At 56.0% G+C, this 23,470-nt stretch overlaps 1 protein-coding gene and 1 non-coding gene across 2 annotated transcripts; one reads left to right on the top strand and one right to left on the bottom strand.

The window, feature by feature from the left end:
• The first annotated feature begins 945 nt into the window (after positions 1-945).
• Positions 946-21,088, top strand: COLGALT1 (collagen beta(1-O)galactosyltransferase 1). The gene is made up of 12 exons (XM_036118843.2): positions 946-1,333; positions 2,838-2,948; positions 3,450-3,567; positions 7,899-8,033; positions 9,083-9,287; positions 11,281-11,400; positions 16,042-16,118; positions 16,199-16,305; positions 16,419-16,551; positions 17,722-17,849; positions 18,987-19,193; positions 19,428-21,088. The coding sequence occupies exons 1-12, from the start codon at positions 1,068-1,070 to the stop codon at positions 19,693-19,695; spliced, it is 1,875 nt and encodes a 624-aa protein (XP_035974736.1). The 5' UTR covers positions 946-1,067; the 3' UTR covers positions 19,696-21,088.
• Positions 21,089-23,117: 2,029 nt separating this feature from the next.
• Positions 23,118-23,224, bottom strand: LOC118552439 (U6 spliceosomal RNA). The gene has a single exon (XR_004925540.1). It is a non-coding gene; the product is annotated as a U6 spliceosomal RNA (small nuclear RNA).
• Positions 23,225-23,470: the final 246 nt, after the last annotated feature.

Below are 23,470 nucleotides of genomic sequence, written 5' to 3'. Positions count from 1 at the left end.
GAGCAAAGGATTGTTGTGGAAAAAATGTGGAGAACAGAAGCAAAGGAGAGAAATGAAATTGGAAGAAGGGGATGGACAAGTAGAAGGACATGCGGAGGAGGAAGGGCAAGTATCAGGTGACTCTGCTAGCCGAGCTGGGAGATTTGGGGCTTTTGGATCAAGCCCACCGCCCTGTCCTACTTCCTTAAGTTCAGGCCCTACTGTCCCTTGAGCACAAGGCCACATGACCTGGGCCCTGAATTTTACTTAACAATACTGAATCTTTTCCTCCCGACCACCATATGAACAAATGTATACCTGAGCATCCTTCTTAAAACTTAATTTTTAAGAATGACACAAAAACAAACAATTAGAAAGTACATTAGAGTATGGGGAAACAATCCCCTGGTAGCATTTCTATGCAAACTCCCACCCTGCCTCCGGAGCGCGTGCTCAGCACTTGCAAGTATCATGTGGCTTCATCTGACGCCAACCCTGCGGGGTCGGTAAGACCCTATTTTACAGATGGGCAAACTGAGGCTCACACTGGGAGCCCACGGTGGGGGCTGAATTTGAAGCCAGGTCTGGGGACGCCAGGGACCCCGCGCTTAATACCCACCAGCCCTTGAGTACATCCCTGTGAAACCAGGTCCTAACTAGCCAGGTCCGCCTGGTGGCACAGACTGGGTCCTATACAAATGGAAGCGGTATGGCGTATCAGGCGAAGGTCCAGGCTGGGGCAGGCGTCAGGAGGCACGGGGCGTTCTGAGCTCTGACACCTTTACGGCACTGAGTCACGTGAAATGGGAAAGCTAGGAGCGCTCTGTGCCTTTAAGGCGGGAGCTGGGGGCCGGGCGTCGGGGCGGGCCAGCCGACTGACGTGACTCCTGGCGGGAGTCGAGTCAGCAGCACTTCGTGCCTTTAAGGCCCTCGGGAGGAGGGGTCCGGGAAGCGGGCCCAGACGGCTGATTCACGCCAGGCACTCTCCTCCCCTTTAAGGCGCGCGGCAGGGCGGGGTCCCGTGGCAAGCTCGAGGCGCGGTCCGCGTCCGCCGTCAGAAAAGCGGCTTAAAGGCGACGCGTGGCGCGATGGCGGCGGCCCCACGCGCGTGCAGGCGGCGCTGGCGGCCGCGCCCGGTGCTGCTGCTGCTGCTGCTGCTGCTGGCGCTGCCGCCCCCGGGGGGCCCGCCGGGCGCCGCCGCCTACTTCCCGGAGGAGCGCTGGAGCCCCGAGTCGCCGCTGCAGGCGCCCCGAGTCCTCATCGCGCTGGTGGCGCGCAACGCGGCCCACGCGCTGCCCGCCACGCTGGGCGCGCTCGAGAGGCTGCGGCACCCGCGGGAGCGCACGGCGCTGTGGTGAGCGCGGCACCCGCCTTCCCCGCGCCCGGCCTGCCGCCCCCTCCCCGGCGCCGGCGGCTCCACCCCGCGCGCTGCCTGCTGCCCTGGCACCGGGCTGGCCGGACCCGCGCGTGTCCCCTGCTTGCTTCCCTCTTCGGAGCGGGCCAGACGTGCGGGCCCTCTGCTTGCTGTCCCTCCCTCCCCGTCTCTGTCCCGCCGCTGTGGGACTGTCCGACCGCACTCTGCTTTCTGGCCCCGCGGGTAGGGCAGATCCGGGACCACTCGTGCCCAGCCCAGGACTGGGCCGCTCTGCCTGGGACTAACCCCTAAATCGCCTTCGGAGCACTCACAGCTCCAAAGAAGGGGAGCGCGGAGCCCCCACGCTCCACACTGCACTTCCACTAACAGGAAGTCTTTTCAGCTTCTGCATTGGATCCTGAACCCAGCCTGAGTCAGATCCCTTGCCCTCTAACGAGCGTGGGTGGGTGGGTAACGGGACCAGGTGGCCAAGGGTCGGGGAGTGGATCCTTCCCGCAAGGGGAATGGGGCAGAGCCATGTCGGCTGACTGGTGACTTCCCACTTCCCGCCTCCTGCCTCGGTTTCCTAATCTGGAAAATGGGGGCATTAATATAACTCTGGTTGCCTTCATCTCCGAAGATTAACCAGTTAATGCACGTGAGGCCCTGTGCCTGGCATCTCTGGCTTGGTGCTCAGTGACCAGAACTGTGGCTATTATTATATTGTCGTTACTAGTCACCACTGCTATTGTTGGCAACTTAATAACAACTTATTTGAGGGGATAGCAGCTCTCCTCTTCATGTGGACTCCTAAATGGCCCTCACCCCTCCATCCCAGATTCCCCAGCCTGGATAATGCAAGCACACAGTTGGTGCTTAAGAAATGTTTGTTGAGGGGCGCCTGGGTGGCTCAGCCATTAATCCTTTGCCTTCGGCTCAGGTCATGATCCCGGAGTCCTGGGATCGAGCCCCGCATCGGGCTCCCTGCTCGGCGGGAAGCCTGCTTCTCCCTCTCCCACTCCCCCTGCTTGTGTTCCCTCTCTCTCTCTGTCTTGGTCAAATAAATAAAATCTTTAGAGAAAAGAAAAAGGAAATGTTTGTTGAATTAATGAGGAAGCACAGGCCACTATGAGATAGTGTTGTTCATAAGAGAGAATCGAGGAAGGTGGGATGGGGGTAGATGATATATACATTTTTAAATTAAATCACAATATTTAGTACTTAATGTGGTTATAAGATCCTAGGTGCTCAGTAGTACTAACAGTGTCTAATGTGTTTTTCCCAAAATTGGCTTGTTTAATCCCCTCTGCAGCCCAGTGAAGCAGGTCCCGTCCTCATCTCTGTTTCAGATGAGGAAACAGGCATGGCGGTGGGGGAAGCATCTTGCCCAGGGCTATAAGCTGCTGGAAGGCCAGCTTGGGGGTGTGGAGCCCCTGTTGCTTCAGGCTGCCCGGTGCTGCCTCAGTCTCCCGTCTCGCGCTGACGGCCTTGCTCTGCTTTGCAGGGTGGCCACAGACCACAACTCAGACAACACATCGGCTGTGCTGCGGGAATGGCTGGTGGCTGTAAAGAGTTTGTACCACTCCGTGGAGTGGCGGCCGGCAGAAGAGCCCAGGTGAGTTTCAGGTTCTGCCCTGACACCCCCCCCACACCAGGCAACTGGGCTGTATCCTTATTCACACACCTTCCATGACTCCCTATTGTCCTGTGATAACCCCAGCCCCTCTGCCCCTGACTCTCCAGCCCAACTCTGCAGCCTTAAGGGCTGCCCGTGGCTACTCTGACCCGCTCTTAGCTTCAGTGCGCCGCCGCAGTCCTCCAGCTGGACCTTTGCCCCCACAGTTCCCTGCACCTAGAGTTCTCTCACTCCCTTGTCCTCCTGGTGGACGCCTATTGCTTTGTTCCCAGTCTCACTCTATGCCCCAGGGCCAGCCCTGCTGCTTAGCTTCCCCATGCACCCCTGGGCAGTGCAGGCCCCCGGTTCCTTTCAGCTTTTCAGGGTTTATTTCTTTACCTCTCTGCCTGCATCCCCTCCTCCAGGAAGCCCTCTCTGACCACTGCCCTCTGGGTTGCCGTAGGGCCCCATCCTTAGCGCATCACAGCCATCTCTCCGCAGGTCCTACCTGGATGAGGAGGGCCCCAAACACTGGTCTGACTCGCGCTATGAGCACGTCATGAAGTTGCGCCAGGCAGCCCTGAAATCTGCCCGGGACATGTGGGCTGATTACATCCTGGTGAGTCTCTCAGCCAGCTACTCTGAGATCGTGGAGGAGATCAGTGGGTTGTGGAGACCATCCTTAAGCCCATTTACAGAGGGAAACAGGCTCTGAGAGGGGCAGTGAGCCGTCAGAGGTGACACAGCTGGTTAGCGGAGGAGCTGGGGTGCAATCCAGGGCCTCCGGGGTTCTTAATTGTCAGCTGGTGTCCCCAACCATCCCCCGTGGTTGGACCCTTGGGTTGTCTCCTCTTTATTGCCACCTCTGTGCACCCCACAATTCCTCTGGGTGACTGCCGAGAAGCTGGAAGATGGGGTGGAGATCTGGGGGGCGCTGGAGACGCTGGGCTGCTGAGGCGTGACTTTCACTTCCTTCTCCTGGGCCGGCCATTGCCTCTGGAGGAAGGGACGGTTCAGGCTGGAATGCATTTGTGTGAAGGTACCTGCGCGCAGGCCTGTGAGAGCTCCTTCAGCCCAACCCCTTGATTTGGCCGTGACCCCCTCCCCTGGTGTGGGTGGGGCTGGATGGCGCTGGCCGCTGGGCCTGCCTCCCCGTGGAGGCTGAATGCGATGATGCCAGCCTGAGAGAGCCTGTGCTTGGTTTCCATCTAGGCGCCAGGCCCCGAGCTGTGGTCTGTACCTTCTTTATTCAGTCAGCCCCTCCCTGGCCCGCCACCTGCCAGAGCCTGAGGATGCAGTGAGGATCAGCCCAGGCTGAGCCCTGCCTTCCTAGTGTCCCAGGAAGGGGGGCCGTGACCAGAAACCAAAACTGAGTGAGGAAGTACCTAGAGGCAGCAAGTGCTGTGCTCATAGAAAGGCAGCTGGTGATGGATCAGTGTCCTGGGGTTGCTGTGACAAAGAACCACACACCTTGGTGGGGGGGGGGGTTGCTGCAAACAGCGGAAGTGTATTGTCTCCCAGTTCTGGAGGCCAGAAGTCTGAAGTCAAGGTGTCAGCAGGGCCCTGCCCCCTCCACAGGCTCTAGGGGAGGATCCTTCCTCACTTCTTCCAGCTCCGGGGGCTCCACGTGCTCCTCGGCTTGTGGCCTGTGGCCTGTGGCCGTGTCCCTCCGTTGTCTGCCTCTGTGGTCCCGTGGGCTTGTCTCTCTGTCTCTCCTCCTCTTATTAGGTCATCAGTCATTGACTTTAGGGCCTGCCCTACTCCAGTCTGACCCCATCTAAACCTACATCCTAGTTACATTGGCAAAGACCCTATTTCCAACTAAGATCACAGTCACAGGGTACCAGCGGTCAGGACTTCAACCTATCTTTTGGGGGCCACCATTCAAGTCACAACAGATGGCATAGTCAGGGTGTAGTGACGAGTGAGCAGGGTTGGGGGTCTCTCTTAGGAGGGGACCCTAGCCGTGACCTGAAGGAGCAAAGAAGCCAGCCTCGGGGGAAGCTGGAGGACAGTGTCTGAGGCAGAGGGAACGGAGTAGGGTGCAAGCTTGGGGCCGTCAGGGACTGGCGAGGAGGCCAGTGTGGGTGTGATGGAGGTGGTCCTGAAGTGGTGGGTGGGGTCAGACCAAGGCAGAGATTTGGCTTTTACTTTGAGGGTAATGGGGAACCACAGAGGGTATATAAGCAGGGAAGAGCTGTGTTCTGATTTATGATTTTCAGAAGCCCTGTGGCTGTCATGGGGAGCAGAGCCTGTTGGGGCAGGAGGGGGGACAGCAGGAGGCCTGGAGCAGGACTGTAGAGAAAGGCAAGTAAATTGAGGATGCCTTCTTGGGCCAAGGGGACAGGTCCCTGGACGTGGGGGTGACAGGAGGACCCCATATCCCTGGCTTCTCACTGCAGAGAGGAGAAAGAATGGAACAAGCTCTTCCTGGGGGCCCTGTAGGTTGATGCCTTAATCAGACCATTTTACAGATGGGAAAGTAGAGGCTTAGAGAGGGAGGTGACAACGTGTTTGTTGGAGTCTCGGAACCAGTGAGGCGCAGAGGTAGGACTGGAACCTCCTGGAACCATCTAGCACAGGACCACCTTGTCTGCTTCCCTGGGTTTTGCTTTCATGGTTTGAGGCTGGCTGGTTTTCACTTTTTTCCCTCAGTAAACTTGGGTGGAACTCTACATGTTGGTTCAAAACTCAAAACAGCTTTTGACATACCAGTATTTTTTTGTAACTGGGGACTTTGGAAATCCATATTGGGATGTGAAATCGTTTGTCCGGTATTTTAAAATTGTTATTAAAAGGAATTCTTTAAAAAAAAAAAAAAGACCTCTTTTTACAAGAAAAAAAAGCACCTCTTTTTTTCTCTTTTTGCAAACGCTATGGGTGTTACTTGTAAGAAAATATACGAGAAAAAATAAGAAACTTAGGGAAGAAAAAACAAGCAAACCTTGTAATCTTACCTCCCAGAGAGACTCACTTTCTGGCTGGTTTCCGTGTTTTCTAATTGAGGTGCAGTTCACATAACGTAAAATTAACTGTTTCAAAGGGAACAACTCAGTGGCATTTTGTACATTCATTATGTTGTGCAACCACAACCTCACTCTAGTTCCAGAACATTCCCATCACCCCAAAAGGATGCCCCGTCCCCATGAATAGTCACTACCCCCCCCCCCCCCCCCCCCGCTGCCCCAGGCCCTGGCAGCCACTAGTCTGCTTTCTCTGTCATAGATGTGCCTGTTCTAGTCACATAAGTGAATCATACGCTATGTGCCATGTCTTGTCTGGCTTCTCTCACTCAGCACGATGTTCTCAAGGTTCATCTATGTTGTAGCCGTGTGTCCGAGCTCTGTTCCTTTTTAAGGCTGCGTGATGTTCCATTGTGTGGATGGACCACGTTTTGTTCATCCATTCTTCCATTGATGGACACGTGGGTCATTTCCACTGTTTGGCTCTCGTGGCCACTGCCACTGTGAACATGGGTGTGCAGATGTCTGTTTCTGGTTGTCTTGGTGCGTACCTAGGAGTGGAATCACCGAGTCATACGTAGCTCTGTGTGTAACTCTTCAAGGAACTGCCAGACCGTTCTGGGTGTTTTTATTGTGTATATGTTCAAAGGTCACACATATCAATGTTCGCAGGGGCCAGGCAGGGAACAGCCCCGCGGCTTGTCCCAGGGGACAGCCACCTTCCATCTCCAGCTGGGGGTTGCCCTGTGGGAATGCCATTCTGGAGTTGCCAGAGAAGGCTGGAATTCTAGTTCTCGCTGTTGTGTGTGGCAAGTGATTTAAAGGTTTTAAAAATCCTGCGTGGGGGCGCCTGGGTGGCTCAGTTGGTTAAGCAACTGCCTTCGGCTCAGGTCATGATCCTGGAGTCCCGGGATCGAGTCCCGCATCGGGCTCCCTGCTCGGCAGGGAGTCTGCTTCTCCCTCTGACCCTCCTCCCTCTCATGCTCTCTGTCTCTCATTCTCTCTCTCTCAAATAAATAAATAAAAAAAATCTTTAAAAAAAAAAAAAAAAAAAATCCTGCGTGGGAGGCAGAAAGCGTATCTGTGGATCAGATGCATTTAAAAATCAATCAATCCTAAGAGTTCCTCCTAAGAGTTCTGTAATGCATCGTGGCCTGCGTGTCTTCACATCCCAGTGCGCAGGGACACCCTCGCCTGATCCTTTTCCGTGGCGCGATTCCTAGCTGTCTCGACTCGCTCTGCAGTGGGATGGGGCCGGAACTTCTCTAGCTGATTCGCCACTGCTAGACTCCTGGGTTGTTCCCCAGTTTGTGTGACCAACAGCACTGCAGTGAGCCTCCTTGGTGACACGTGGTTTTGGGGGGGACCAGCAGGACCCCCCCAGCCCCCGATGGTGACCCTGTTCCTGGGTTGGTGGATTTTATTCCATGCTGCACCAAGCAAGTTACCTACCATCTTTTTATCCCAACATGTAAGGCGCTAAAGGAAAACAAAAGGCTTACGTAAAGATCGGATTTGTACACTCTTTATCAGCACGTAATTCACAGTAGACAAAGTGCCTTCCTCCCAGCCACTCCCCGAGGAATTGGCCTCTGCTCCCACCGTCCGACTCATGGACAGGCGCTGCCTATTTGAAAAGTTCCCATAAATGGCGCTGTATGGTACACTCGCTGTCATGTTCCATGTGCCCCCCCAGAGGCACGTCTGGGCCCCATTTGTGTTGCTTTGTGCTGTGTGGTCTGTCCCTTCTCTTGCTACGGAGTGCATTTCATTGTGTGAGCGTTACTTGGCTTGTCACTAGGGGGAGAGCCGGCCGTGGAGGAACCGGAACCGGCTGGCTTCCAGGGCCACGTCTGCTACTCCAGGATCCCCAGACCGCCCCCCTCCTCCCCTCCAGGACTCTGGCCTCCACCCCAGCTGTTCAGAGCTATGGCCAGCCCAGGTCAGTCCCGTGGCCCCTGCTGATGCTCTGTTGGGTATTTTGCAGTTTGTGGATGCAGACAACCTGATCCTCAACCCGAACATGCTAAGTCTCCTCATCGCTGAGAATAAGACAGTGGTGGCTCCCATGCTGGATTCGCGGGCCGCGTACTCCAACTTCTGGTGCGGGATGACTTCCCAGGTCAGGGTGCTGCTGGGGTAGGGTGGGGGCGGGGGATGGTGGGGGCGAGCGAGTGGGGACCGTGGCTGGAGTCTAACTTATCATACCACTTCATGGTGAGCACTTTACAACACCATGGTGATAATCCTTAAATAGCTCCTTGACGGAGGGCCTGTGATTGTGCCCTCTCCTCCCCACCCCCTTCCCAGTCACTGAGGCAGAAACAGAAATACAGGGAGAGAGGACTTGACTTGCCTAAGCTCACACAGCTAGGAAGACGTGGTGCCAGGTAGGACTTTAGGCACAGCTTGATCCAGGTGTTCAAACAACATTCCTGTCTTCCTCCATCCTTTGGGTGGCTTCATTTTCAGACTCCTGGGACACAATCCCATCACCATCCAGCCAAAGTCCACTTTGGGCCTTGTCTAGTCTCCTCCTACACCTGAGCCAATTCCTGAAGCCAGGAAAATGCCAGGTTCTGATTGGCCAAAGCCTGGGCCATAAGTCCCACCCTAGGGTTGAGGCTGGGATTGTGGGCAACACCAGGAGGAGTGAAAGAGTAGGTGCTGGAGTGGGGGCCAAGCCAGAGCCAGGACCCCCTCCTGTCTCCTCCTATCTTTTTAATTGACGTGCAATTCACATAACATAAAACTCACCACCTTAAAGTGAACAGTTAAGTGGTTTCTATTTAAAAAAATATGTCGTAGCCCAAGTTCCCTGAAGTCCTACTTCTGATGTTCAATCCTGTGTAAGTCACAAATATCCAGTCCCTTTCTCAGCTTTCTCATTTCCTCCTTCAAGTGCTTCCTTTCTGATCTGACGTGTTGAGCTAGGTCTGCGGGCGCACAGCTGCTTGCCTTCCCCCATCTGCCCCTGCCCCACCGCCTGAGGCTCCGGGGGTGGACACGAGGCCTGACCGCGCCCAGAGCTCTGCATTCGGGGAGAGCCCACCACAGCCAGAGGCTGGCATCTGGGTCCTGCTCTCCAACTGTTCTGTGCCTCCCCTTGTCCCAGGCCTCCAGCCTTACCTCTAGGGTCCCCCATATAGAGCTGCGCCCTCCTCCCTGCAGGGCTACTACAAGCGCACGCCTGCCTACATCCCCATTCGCAAGCGGGACCGCCGGGGCTGCTTTGCCGTTCCCATGGTGCACTCAACCTTCCTGATCGACCTGCGGAAGGCGGCATCCAGGAACTTGGCGTTCTATCCTCCTCACCCTGACTACACGTGGTCCTTTGACGACATCATCGTTTTTGCCTTCTCCTGCAAGCAAGCAGGTGAGCCCACAGGGAGTTTGCCAGCACGGGGGCATCTGTCTGGCTCTCTGGGACCAGCGTCGAGCCCACAGAAGGTTCGCAGAACCAGAACTGCAGGGTGCAGGGATGGCTACAGGTGTGGCTGTATCCAGCTGTTCAGGTGATGTCCCCAGGACTCTCTTTCTCCCCAGCCTCGGCTTTGCCGGGTCACTTCACTCCCCATATCTTTAAGACCTCTTTATTGAAGGTTATTTTCATCTTGATATTCTCCTGTGTTCTCCCAGTTTTCTGTAGCTGAGCATAATTACTCCCTATTTGTACAGTTAGGGAAGAAACATTTTAAAGAGAAAGAGAACACAGCCAGCCACAGTTGACCTCTCATTTTTTTTTTTTAAACCATGGTTCGGCAAACAATGGCCCATGGGCCAAATCTGGCCCACCATCTGTTTTTCTATAGCCACAAGCCAAGTATGTCTTTTGGGTTCCTTGACCTAATTCTGTCATGAGTGTGTGTGTCGGGGGAGGGGGGAAACTTCCCCACACCAACAAGCCATCGTCTCTGTAGGACAAGCAGGGTGTCCTCCAATTCAAGTCAATTCTGACACTATCTTTCCAGAGATAGCGTCAAATCCCACAGGTTGAGGGGGGCTCAGTCTGACAAGACTGCTGCCCACCGCAACTTCAGATGCCGGCCACAAACCCATGTTCTCATTGTGCTTCTGACCAACTGGCTATAAATCCGAGGCTCCCAAGATGCTCTCCCTGGGTTCCATTAATTTCCTAGAGCAGTGCACGGAATTCAGGAAACCCATCTACTCACTAGATGACTCGGTGTAGTATAAAAGGATATAACTCAGGAGCAGCCTGTTGAAGAGATGCCTAGGGTGAGGTATGTGGGAAGGGGTGCAGAGCTTCCTTGCCCCCGCCAGGCTCCAGGTATATTACTCTCCCCACACTCCACGTGTTCACCAACCCAGAAGCTCCCTGAACTCCATCCTTTTGGGTTTTTATGGAGGCTTCATTACATAGACACGATTGACTGAATCATTGGCGCTTGGCAATCCAACCTCTAGCTCCTCTCCTCTCCCCAGAGATCAGAGGGGTAGGACTGAAAGTTCCAACCCTCTATTCATGGTTGATTCCGCTGGCAACCAGTGTGTGTGTTGGGGGAGGGAGGTTCCTCTTTAAGTGCTTCCCAAAAGTCACTTATTAACGTAAGAGACACCTTTAAGCTCTCAACATCTAGGAAATTCCAAGGGTTTTGGGAACTGAGCCTGGAACTGTGGACAAAGACCAAATATATATGAGAAGTCTATATTTGGTCATCTGAATGGGAAAAAAAAAATGAATAACATTTTGTGACATCTGAAGATTGTATAAAATTTGAATCTCAGTGCCTATAAATAAAGTTTCATCGGCTCGCAGCCACGCCTATTCATTTAAGTCTCATTTCTGGCTGCTTCTGCCTTCTAGCTGCAACTGAGTCATTGAGACAGAACTGTCTGGCCCACAAGCGTAAATATTGACCATCTGGTCCTTTACAGAAAAGTTAACCAGTTCAGGTGAAAATCATTTTTCACTGGGTTTTTTTTTTACTTAAAAAAAAAAGATACGCCCAAAAGCTTCAACCACCCCGAAAAGGGCAAATGCAGATGGGGGTGCCGTTCCTGCCGCCTGGTTCAGCCGCATCTGCTGTTCCTGCCTCAGGGTGGCTTCTTGTCCCGTTGTGGGGGCGGCCGCGTGGCGGAACCGCGGAACCCCTGGGGGGATCGAGGCGGTGGCCGTGCGAGGCGCTCCCGTTAACAGCTCTGGAGTTTTTCCGGGCCTCCCTGCCAGCGCGAACCCCTGTTCCGGCTCCCGGTCCCAGCTGGAGAGCTGAGGAGTCGCTGCCGGGTGCCGGGAGCAGGGGGACCTGTTGAGGTTCCAAGCCCGCCCTGGGCGGTGCGGCGGGGCTGGGGGCGGGGGGCGCTGCCGCCTCCGCCGTGCTCACGTGGGGTTGTTCCGTCGGCCGCAGAGGTCCAGATGTACGTCTGCAACAAGGAGGTGTACGGCTTCCTGCCGGTACCGCTGCGAGCGCACAGCTCCCTGCAGGACGAGGCCGAGAGCTTCATGCACGTGCAGCTGGAGGTCATGGGTGAGTCCGCCCGCGCCAAACGGGGAGGGCCCAGTCACCTCCCTTTCTCTGCCACCTCAAGTCTGGCGCCTGAGCGCTGATGGCGCGTGTGTCTGTCGCTTTGCTGGGAGCGGGAGACCCAGCATGAGCAAGGTGGATGGTTGTCCCCACTCTTGCAAGCACGGCATCCTGAGAGCAGTCAGGATGGGCTTCTGGGAAGAGGTGGCATGAAGATGCAGGGTGGGTAGGAGTTGGCCAGGAAGAGGATTACAGCTGGAGGGAGCAACGCGGGCAAAGGCCAGGAGGCTGGAGGGAACGTGAGCTCAGAGAACAGCCAAGGTTGACGGGGCAGAAATAAAGGTGGCGAGCTGGGCAGAGCTGGCAGGCGGGACTGGGGCAGGGGCCTTGGACACCAAGCTGAGGAACGGGCCTTTTCCCCAAGGGCGGTTGGGAGCCGTAGAGGGTATGGGAGCAGAGGGGCAGCAGGTTTTCGCTGAGGGACCTTTATGTGCACGGCAGTGCGTGGGACACCGCCATTTCGGGCTGTGTCCTCATCCATGCCCCTGCCAAACCCCAGACGCACCATTATTTAATGTTTATCTTAAGCAGACACTTTTTTTTTTTCACTTGAATACATTTATTTAAAAAAGGAAACTAGGTATTTTTACCATAGTTGCAAGTTCATGTCTTTCTAATATATATACAGATAAATCCATAAACTAGTAAACTAGCCATCCTTCTAGTGGGCCCCTGACCTGGGACAAGCACACGGGGCTGAGCTGGCTCCTGCCCCAGCTGGGGAGCTCCGGGGCCACCACACAGTGATACATGTCTACTTCTATGAGGGCCTGGCCGTGTGCTGGCCACACACATCCCCCAGAAGGCCCTGGGGCAGCATGGCTGATCCCCCCACTGCACAGACAGGGAGGAGCCCTGCTCTGGGACTCCTTTCCCACTCTTAAACCTCTCTCTAGAAAGTTCTGTCTATGGCACCCCCTGGTGGCTGGAGATGGAACCGCACCCTGCCCTCTGCCCTCTTTGTTTTGGGGGTTTGGGGTATTTTGAGGTGACACCTGGAGGCTGCAAGGTCACCAGGGTGAAGACCCCTGCGGTACCTGAGTGTTTGTCACTCAGATGCCCAGGCCTGGTCCAGCAGCCCCACCAGGCCGCAATCACAGAGGTGGGTCTCTGCTCATCACCAGCTCCGACTGGTGACTGGCCCCTGAGAAATGTCTCCCAGGCCGCCATAGTTTTCCTACTTGATTTTATTATTTTTTTAAATTTTATTTTTATTAATAAGTCTTATTTTTATTATTTTTTATTTTTTGAGAGAGCGAGAGAAAGCACGTACGAGAGCAGGGGCGGTGCAGAGGGAGAGGGAGAGAGAGAGACTTAAGCAGGCTCCACGCCCAGCAGAGCCCCATGCGGGGCCCTCGTGAGAACATGACCTGAGCCGAAGAGTCAGACACTCAACCGACTGAGCCACCCAGGCTCAGTTAGAAACTATTAGAAACTGAAGTCACCAGAGGGGTGAATATATTCCTGTGTCTCGAGGGCCAGAGCAAAGCATACAGAACAAATGGAAGGAGGGTCTGGAGGTTTCAGATATTTGTGTAAATCCTTCCTTCTGGTCTGGGCGGAGACTGCATTTTCTCTCCATCCATATGTGGGTACCTGGACCCGGGCTGTGCATATGATTTTTCATGCATTCGAAAGTCTGACGATGAAATCTCAGACTTGCAGAAAGGCTCAGTGAGATCCCTGTGGGTGGGGAATCCTGCAACCTGCTTCCTTCCCCGCTCCCTGCTCGTGGACAATGGAGCATGTTTCCCCATCGGCCCCGTAACCCTTGCTTAGTATAAATCCTATTTGTTGAGTGTTAACGCACACTGTGCTAATGGGTGGTGTGCGTGTGGCGTGATGATTGCTTTTATATCCTGTCACCAGCCACAGGCCAGGCCCTGGCCTTCCCCTGGCCCTCCCGCCACCCCAATTTCATCGGCTGATGGGTTGTGGCGGTCCCGTGCTTCTGTAAGTGGAATCACCCAGCGTGCCTCTCTCAAGCGCCATGTCTTCTGCCCAGCATCTCACGGGCGCTGGCGTGACCGCCATGTGCAGCTGCGGCTCGTTCCCTGTCTTGTTGTGTTGTGTTAACCATAGATTTATCCAGTCTTGGCTGCGTCACACGTTACTTTACCAGCCTTCTCATGAGGGACACGGAGGGTGTTTCCCATCTTCCCCAGGGTTGCTGTGGATTTCCCGTGCACGCGTGTGAGGGAGATCCAGACATGCTCAGTGGGCGTGAAGTGAGGAAATACCCACAAGATTGCTCTACTTCTTAAACCAGTTGCAAGGTCTGCGGGTCCCCAAGACCACACTCAGGTTTGATAATTCACTAGCAGGACACAGGACTCACTGGAAGCTGTTACGCTCACAGTTAGGGTTTATGACAAGCGAAAGGACACAGGTTACGGTCGGCAAAGGGAAGGGGTGTCTGGGGTGGAGACACCCAGGGCGTTCTGTGCATGGAACTTCTGGGTGTCCCCTGTCTGTGGAGTCTTGTGGACAGCTTTCACTTCTCCTGGCAGCAGTGTGTGACAACACGCATGGTGTACTACCGTCCAGGGATGCTCCCTGAGCCTCGGTGTCCAGGGTTTTTACTGGGGCTCACTCACACGGACCCGGCGGACTGCCACACAGGTGATCTCCGTCTCTAGCCCCTGCAGGGGGCGAGCTGATTCCACGTGGCCTAAGACCCCCTACCCTAAATCACACCCTTGGCATAGACCACCCAGTGTGGCCCAAGATCCCAGGCAAACAAAGATAGTCTTGTCAGGCAGAATATTCAGAGGGCTTCCACCTCTCAGGAGCTGGGGACAGAGGCCAGGCCTCTCTTTGGCGAAATTTGATTATTCACCCCCATGACGGGTCTGAAGGTGTTAGGTTTTTATAATCACTGTGATGTGACTTTCTGGAAAGGCTTCACTGCTTTGCTCCTGGATGCCTGATGTGCTCCATTTTCCCAGAACTGACGACAAAGAGTGAGGAGATCCTCCCCCTCCCCACAGGCAGGCCTTGTTGCCCTCCATAGCCGCAAGTGGAGGGGCAGAAGCTCAGGAGAGGGGAAAAGGCATCTGGAGTTTGAACCTGGGTGCTCAGATCCCAGCATCTTGCCCTTGGTCTCCAGCTCCCCAAAGAGGGCAGGGGGGAGGGGCTAGCCAGAGCTGTGAAGAGCCCTGGACGGGAGGAAACCCCAGGGATGCAGTGTCCCTGGGGGACCAGGTTGGCTTTGGGCTGTTCCCCGGCCTGTCCCAGACAGAGGGGCCTGTGTCTATCCCTCAGACTCACACAGGGCCTGTATTCTTGACGGGGCAGATGCCGCAATCACCGTCAGGCTGGGCTCCTCTGGGCCAGCCTCCCCAGCCTCCTATCCGCCTGTGGATCTGATCCTTCTGAAGGAAGCCACCAGGGTGTGCCAGGCCAGGCCCCTGGGGACATGGTCTGAGCACTGTTCATAGCAGCGAGAAGGGCAGTGATCATGGCCACTCTGAAATTCTTGCCATACCTTGGCTTGTAGACACGCCACTCCAGTCACACAGTCCCCTTCCCCTGGTGTGTCTCTGTGGTCTCCCCTCTGTGTGCGTGGCTGGATCCAAACTGCCCATTTTGATAAGGACCCCAGTCACTATTTTAACTTGATTGTCTTTGTAAAGACCTTATTTCCAAATAAGGTCACATTCTGAAGTACTGGAGGTTAAGATGCCCACATATTGGGGAGGACACGATTCAACCCATAATGTGTGTCATTTCATGGCATCTTCTCCTGAAACCTCTGGGTGGAGGAGGTTTTTAAAATTGGAGTCCAGGGGCACCTGGGTGGCTCATTCGGTTGAGTATCTGACTCTTGGTTTCAGTTCAGGTCATGATCTCAGGGTCCTGAGATTGAGCCCCGTGTCGGGATCCACGCTCAGCAGGGAGTCTGCTTGAGATTCTCTCTCCCTCTGTCCCTCCCCTCCCCAACTCATGCACACTTTCTCTCTCTCAAACAAATAAATAAATCTTTAAAAAATAAAAAATAAAATTGGAGCCCCATTTTATAGATGAGGAAAGCCAAGGCCCCGATAGGTCAAGGTCATACAGCTTGCCATCATTTCTTTGTTCATTCTATGAGTACTTATTGAGTGCCTGCTGTGTACCAAGCATTGGGCATTGGGGACTCAGTGGGCAGACCTGGTGTCTGTCCTGCAGGGCTTGTGGCCTACAGACAGAAAGCCAGGGAGGTGGGCCCACAGGATTGGGGTTTGATGATGGAAAGCCAGATGCTGTGGGAGCCAGGAGGAGGTTCCCTGCTCCAGCTCAAGAGGGCATCTTAGTTGAGAACTCAGGGGAAGGAGGGGAGGAGGGAAAGGTGTTTCAGGCAGAGGCCCAGCATGTGCAAAGGTCCTGAGGTAGGAAGGGGTGCATTTGGGGCAGTGCCAACAGCCAGAGTGAGGGGGTGCTGGGGGAAAGAGACTAGCACCAACATTGTGAATGGTGCCAGGCTAAGGAGCTCAGGGTGTCGGGGGTCCCAGAGGGGCTGGGGGAGGGAAGGGACATTGTTAAGAGGCTAGAGCCCCTCCCCCAGTGACCCCGCTGACAACCCCCGGCTTGTCTGCCTCACAGTGAAGCACCCGCCGGCGGAGCCCTCCAGGTTCATCTCAGTGCCCCCCAAGACGCCAGACAAGATGGGCTTCGACGAGGTGAGCCAGGCCTCCCCTGGCGGGCTGGGGTGGGGGGCGGGGGCCGGCCCGGAGGGTGCGACCAGAGCTCTGGGCCGCAGGTCTTCATGATCAACCTGAAGCGGCGGCAGGACCGGCGGGAGCGCATGCTGCGGGCCCTGCAGGCTCAGGAGATTGAGAGCCGGCTGGTGGAGGCCGTGGACGGCAAGTGCGTCCGGAGTCCCCCCGTGGGGGAGGAGCTGGTGGGCACTGGGCTGTAGACCACTCCCTGGCAGGCCCGGCCCGGTGGGTCTTCCTCTGACCCCCCCTCCCCGCCCCCAGAGCCATGAACACCAGCCAGGTGGAGGCGCTGGGCATCCAGATGCTGCCCGGCTACCGGGACCCCTACCACGGGCGGCCCCTCACCAAGGGCGAGCTGGGCTGCTTCCTCAGCCACTATAACATCTGGAAGGAGGTAGGTCTGGCAGGGGAGGGGAGGGCAGGGCCGTCCTCAAGCTTCTGGCAGCTCAGGGAGGGACTCGCTGGCGCCCCCTGCAGGCTTCTGAAACTTGGGCAGGACACAGGGCCTCTGTTTGGAGATGACTTCACCTGCGTGTCACCTGCAGCCTGGCTGGGGCAGCTGCTGTCCTTCCATTGTGCAGATGGGCAAGCAGACTAGGGAGGGAGGGATGAGCCCGGCTCCCACAGAAGGTGGGGTCTCAGGCCCAGGACCCCCAAGGGAGGCCTCTTCCCACCCCACTGCTGCCACGGGTCTTTGGAGCCTGGACTCTGTGCTCAGCATTTGCAAGGAGAAGTGATGGCCGCAGGGACAGTAAGCAACACTAACCCCGCGCCAGCGGCTCGTCAGCCAAGCTCAGAAGCCGAGAGTCAAACCTGGAGCCACCGGGCATGGGCCAGATGGGGCATCCGGGCGTTTGAGGTGACGGTGCTCTTTCCCTGAGTGAGACTCGTCATGGATGGCATGGGGCAGAGGCTGCAGTATCCGGGTGGCCCGACCCCGGTTCAAGCCCAGCCCTGCCTCTTAGAGGGGTGAGCTCTGTGAGCAAGGAGGGTGCCCTGTTCTTGCAGATGACAGTCACCCTCCTCAGTCTTGAGGATTCTCAAGTGCATTCGGCGAGCACCCATGCACCTGCTGTGCATCCGGCCTGGTGGTGGGAATGTGACAGCCAGCAAGACAGATGTGGGCCCCTGCGGGGGGCTCACAGCCCAGGGATGTGGGGTGACTGATGGCAAACCACAATAAACTAAGTGCGACGCACCCACAGGAGGGCCATGAATTGTCCTCGGCTGACAGCTTTGGCCAGTGGTTGGGGAGGGCCTAGTAGGTGACATTTGACCTGAGGCCTGAAGGCTGGGGGCCTGCCTGCCGCCGCACTGGGGGGTGCTCTGCATCGGCACAGGCACAGACCTTGGGGTAGGAAGTAGAAGCCGGGCCACGGCCAAGGTCAGGGCGCATGTCACCAAGTGTGTGAGGAGCTGATGGCCAAGAGGTCCATCCAGACGATGGTGAGGAAGGCTTGTGTTTGCTTCTCTCCTGCTGCCCCAGGGCCTTGAAGCAGAGCTGACCTCAGGGTCAGGTCTGCCCTTGGTCTCTGTCTGACGTGGGCAGGGCATCCTCCCTCAGGTTGTGGACCGTGGGCTGCGGAAGTCGCTTGTCTTCGAGGACGACCTGCGCTTTGAGATCTTCTTTAAGAGACGCCTGCTGAACCTCATGCGGGACGTGGAGCGGGAGAGTCTGGACTGGGACCTCATGTGGGTGTGGGGCAGGGCTGGCCATGGGGTCTGGGCCCTGGGTGGCACTGGGGTGGGGCCGGGGCTCGGGGGCTCAGTTTGGGGTGGGGTGGGGCTGCAGTCTGGAGCTCAGAAGTGTGGCGCAGAGCCTGGAGGTCTGAGGGTCTTTGCAGGTTAATAGGCTGGGCCAACTCTTGGGGGTGTGGCAGAAGGGGACTCGGGTGTAGCCTGTGTGAGGGGCCCCGTGGTCCCTGGATCTGAGAGCAGTCAGCGTTTGGCCTAAAGCCTGTAGGGTAGGGCCTATGGGCCTAAGGCCTGGGGGGTAGGGCCTGTGGGGTAGGGCCAAAGGCCTGTGAGGATGACCTGGAAATCTAGGGACCTGGCCTGTGGGGAGGGGGCTCTGTCAGGGCTTGGAGACTTGGTGAGTCCTGTAGGAGATGGGGTGTGCCTAAGATTTGACTTGGAAGCCTGTGCGCATGGCTGAAGGTCTTGGGGTGTGGGCTGGGGTAGGTGTGGCCAGGGCTTGGGGGTGTGCCCAGGAGCTGGGGGCGTGGCTGAATGTGGGGGCATACCCAGGGAGCCTGGGTCTTAGACCAGCATTAGGTAGGTTGTGGCCAGCATATTTCTGGAACAGTCCTTTGGAATCTCCTCTAGGTGAGTTGGTTCGCCCTCCCCCCTGCCCCTTCTCTCTCTCCTGCGCACAGGGCCCCTGATGCAGGTTCTAGGCCCCAGACTCTGGACCGTGCTAGTAATAGGTGTAGAAGCCATATCCCTTCATCCCCAGCTACTCACCACATTCCTGCACCTTGCCCAGCTGCCCCACAGCCTTCTGAACTTAGAGCAGCTTCCCTCCTAGCCCCACTCCTTCCTGTGGTTCAGCCTCAGAGAGTGTCCAGGACGTCTTCCCCTTTCCAGTTCCAAATCCTCCCATGGCTCCCTAGTACCCTTGGAAAAAACTCATCTCCTCCCTGCACGTCCCAGACCCCTGTGGTCCTCCCTGGTCCGGCAGCCACACCAGCCTCCTGGTTGCTCCCCGGAACACACCCAGCCCGCTCCCACCCCAGGGCGTGACGGAGGCTCACTGGATCTCAGACTTGCACAGTTAGCATTCTCCTGCGGGCGGAAGAGGGTGACAGGACCCTGACTCTGCACCCGCAGCTACGTGGGCCGGAAGCGGATGCAGGTGGAGCACCCGGAGAAGGCCGTGCCGCGCGTGAGGAACCTGGTGGAGGCCGATTACTCCTACTGGACGCTGGCCTACGTGATCTCCCTGCAGGGCGCCCGCAAGCTGCTGGCCGCCCAGCCGCTCTCCAAGATGCTGCCCGTCGACGAGTTCCTGCCGGTCATGTTTGACAAGCACCCAGTGTGAGACACTCACTGCGGGCACACGGGCCGGGGTCTTGCCGTGGGTCTGTCCCGGCTCAGTGGGCGTGGGGCTGGCGGACCCCCGGGTCGCCTCTTTTCCTCTGCCTACTCCTCCCTCCATGCCTGCCCCCCCCCCGCCCACTTCTGTCTCAGTCTGTCCCCTCCCACCTCCCCCTCCATCTTTCCCCGACTCCCAATCCACGCCGGTCCCCCCTCTCCCCACCCGCCCCCCAGGTCCGAGTACAAGGCCCACTTCTCGCCCCGCAACCTGCGCGCCTTCTCGGTGGAGCCCCTGCTCGTCTACCCCACGCACTACACAGGGGACGATGGGTACGTGAGCGACACGGAGACCTCAGTCGTGTGGAACAACGAGCACGTGAAGACCGACTGGGACCGCGCCAAGTCCCAGAAGATGCGGGAGCAGCAGGCCCTGAGCCGCGAGGCCGAGAACTCGGACGTCCTGCAGTCGCCCCTGGACAGCGCGGCGCGCGACGAGCTCTGAGCGCCGGCGGCCAAACGCCGAAGCCGGCCTCGCGGGCCCGGCACCCCCCAGCCCCCCGCGGACCCCGGCAGGCGGCGGAGGGCTCTCTCCCCACGAGGGGCGTGCAGCCGGCTGGGCAAGCACGTGCACGCAGGCAGCTTTAACGCAGGGCCTACTGTATGCCGGGAGCGGGCCTTGGCGCCGGGGGATCGGGGGAACCAGACCTCGTTCGTGTCTTCGGGTGCCGAACACTTGGAGTCCTCACCGGGTACCGGGCTCCCGTGTTCGGCGGTGGGTGAGGCCTAATTATCCCCTCGGCCGGTGACTGATTCAGGCGTCAAGCTTGTTTTGATTCCCGCCCCCCCCCCCCAAGAATCAGCACTAGTGATACATAGTCATTGTTTTAATTCATTGAAGTATTTATTGAATGCCTACTGTATGTTGGGCACCAGCCATTCTGGGCTCTGAGAATATTGGGGTAAACGAGACACTTTTCATTCATTTCTCTGAACACCCATCGAGCACCCACTATGTGCCTGGTACTTGTGACCCAAAGACAAGTCCTTATTAACTCAGCATTTATTGATGCCTGTTGTATGCTGGGAACTGAGCTTGGTGCTGGGGGTGAAGATGAACCAGGTGCTTTTCACTCTTGGATTGGCTTCTTCCCGACTCATCTAGAGAGCACCTGCTGTGGGCCAGGCATTAGTGATACCAAACGCTGTGGCAGTTGCTGGGTCAGCATCGGATCACCCACGTGTGTGCGGGGCCACATGCCAAGGGCTGGGCCACCGAGATGAACAAGATGAGTCTTCTTTCTTCATGCAGCAGGCGTTTATCGAGCGCCTACTGCGTACCAGACCTCATGGACTCCCAGTGGGACTGGAGAATGGTTGGCTGAGAGTTTGATCCCCACCTGTCCCTCGGTCACCCAAGTTGTGCGCAGACAAAGTCCCCCCACCACCCAGGAGGGAGGGTGGCTCTCCCCTCACCAGGGGCAGCTGCAGGCCCCAGCGACCACATGGCCACACGCAGGCTCCCCTGGACCCGGCCCCCCTGGCGGGGGCAAGGGATGAAGACAGGGGCTGGGTCTCCTGTGCTCACCTGTGCTCCCGTGTTGACCTGTCACCCCGTTTGCTTGACCTCCCTGGCCTGCATCTCAGGCGTGGGCTCTGCCCTCTCCGTGGGGTTCCTACATTCAAGGCTTTGGTGGGACTGTGTGTTTGGGGCCCTGCATGGGCTTGGCTGCACCAGGTGCTCCCCGGCATGGGCTGGAGGACTCGCTGTGCCTTCAGCCTGGAATGAATGTCAGAGCCAGCCAGCGGTGCTTTGCTCTCTTAGGGATACCTGCTCACTGGGTCAGGTCCTGGATAACTTGCTTATTTTTTTATTAAACGTTCCTGGTTGGTTTTCACATCAGTCTGTGTTCTTTTCTTGGTCCACTGCTCTACTCACCACCAACACACACTCACGCTCCCCCCCCCTCGCCCCCCACTGCTGGCCAAGATGTGGAAGGAGACCAGGCGCTGGAGGGAAGCCCAATGGTGGAGGGATGAGGGGGGAGGGTGTAGTGAGAGCCCCTTCTCCTGGCCTGCCCCATAAAACTTCCCTGAAATAGCTCAGGGACAGCTGGGGCCTACCGCAATGTATCCTGTGAGGTCAACTGCAGGATCATCTCCGATGACAGAATGAGGAGAGACGCTATCATGTTTTGGGGTCTCCAGAAAACAGACTCCAAGATGAGGATTTGAGTTGTCCCAGAAGTGACCCCAGGAAGCCCCGATGGGGGGTGGGCACGTGAGACGAGGAGGGGGGAACCCTGCAGGAGGCGTCAATGAGCAACTGAGTCTGGGCCTCTGGGGACCTCAGGAGACAGCACAGAGCATGTGCCTCAGAGTGGTCCCACCCCAGGTGATGGAGGCGGGGCATTTAGCCACACCCAGCTCTTCGTCAAATACTGAAAGGTTCTCAAGATTCCTAAGCCCTTGGAGTGCGTAAGTACGCACCCAAGGCTTCTACAAAATAACACAGACGGTGTGTAATCCTTGTGGAAGAATTAGAACATACAGCTAAGCAAATTGAAAAAGCCCAATTAAATCCTATATCCTCAGAGACGACAACAATTAACGTTTTGGTGAAAAACCTTCCAGTCTCACCCATGCGCATGGTGCAAATATACACACGTTTTCAAAGAGAGGATCATGTTCCATAAATGGATTCGACCTTCCCCCCACATCCTCCACCCGACTCAAATTTTTATTCCATAAACATGGGATCAAATTGCACCTGGTTTTTCAGCAATTTTCTTTTTTAAATTTAACAACATATTGTGGGCGTTCTAATCAGGGCAGACGTCTATGAGTTCTTTTTGGGTTGTCACATACAATGTTCAGCGATGGTGATGGACCACCACTCACGCGGCCGTTCTGACCCCGGACTGTCACCGCCCGACTGCGAGCCGTGTTACACGACACATCCTTCCTGCAATTGGGTGAGTCAATGCAGGTGAAAATGCTGGATTCACGTGTGTGCACGGCTCATTTCATGCGGCTACCGTATTTACCCTTCTTGCTTAGTCCTGACTGTTCATCGTGTGTTTACGGAGGTGGATGATGCAAGTTTATTAATCTCTCATAGAACATCACAGTCATTTCTCATGTGTTCCAGTTACGTGGGATGTTTCTAAATCTTATCTTAACCCAGTGGATCTCAGCTGGGGTGTTTTTGTTCCTCGGGGACATTGGGTGATGTCTGGAGACATTTCTGGTTGTGGTGACTCAGGGTGGTGCTATTGGCATCTGGGAGGGGGGGCAGGGACGCCACTGCACATCCTCTAGTGTACAGGGCAGCCCCGTGACAAAGACTGATTTGGCCCAGAAGTCCACAGGGCTCTGGTTGAGAATCCTGCACCAATCCCATTCAGCCTCTTGGGGACATGAGTCTCTAGAAGGGTCTTCTTTGTGGCATGAAGTGAAGCATCCTTCGCTATGAAATCTCTCTGGTTAAAACAGATTCTGCCTCCAGACTGAAGAGGTTAGAAGCTTAAAAGTGGTGACTGGGAATCCCAATTTTATTCTGATAAAATCTCCAGAAGAGTCATATTTCCATGTTTCTGCTGATATATATATCACAAGTTATATTCAAAAGTCTGAAATCAGTTTCACTTGGGTATAGTCAAGATGTCAGCAGGGTTGGATTCCTTCTGGAGGATCTAGGGGAGATTCCATGTCCTTGTTTTTTCCAGCTTCTGGAGATTGCTGGCATGCCTTGACTCACAGCCACTTCCTGTATCTCCCCAATCCTTTGCTTCTGTCATCACGTCTCCTACTTCTTCATCACGTCTCCTACTTCTTCCATCCCACCTACAAGGACCCTTGTGATTACACTTAGGACCCACTTGGATAATCCAGGATAAGCTTCCCATCATCTTAAGATCCTTAATTACATCTACAATGTTCCTTTTGCCATTTCCGTGCATCCTTGCGCAGAGGCCATGCTAAGCTTCTCTGTATCGTTCCAATTTAGGTATATGTGCTGCCAAAGCCAGCACTCCTTTTGCCATTTAAAGTAATATTCACGGGGCATCTGGGTGGCTCAGTCAGTTAAGCGTCAGATTCTTGATCTCAGCTCAGGTCTTGATCTCAGGGTTGTGAATTCAAGCCCCGTGTTGGGCTCCATGCTGGGTGTGGAGCCTACTTAAAAAAAAAAAAAAGCAAGAAAGAAACTTTCACAGATCCCGGGCAATGGGATGTGGGTATCTTTGATGGAGGGGTTATTCAGTCTACCATATGCATCG

This window comes from Halichoerus grypus, chromosome 1, assembly GCF_964656455.1.
Source record: "Halichoerus grypus chromosome 1, mHalGry1.hap1.1, whole genome shotgun sequence".
Lineage (NCBI taxonomy): Eukaryota > Metazoa > Chordata > Mammalia > Carnivora > Phocidae > Halichoerus > Halichoerus grypus.
This window is presented reverse-complemented; position numbering and strand designations above follow the sequence as displayed.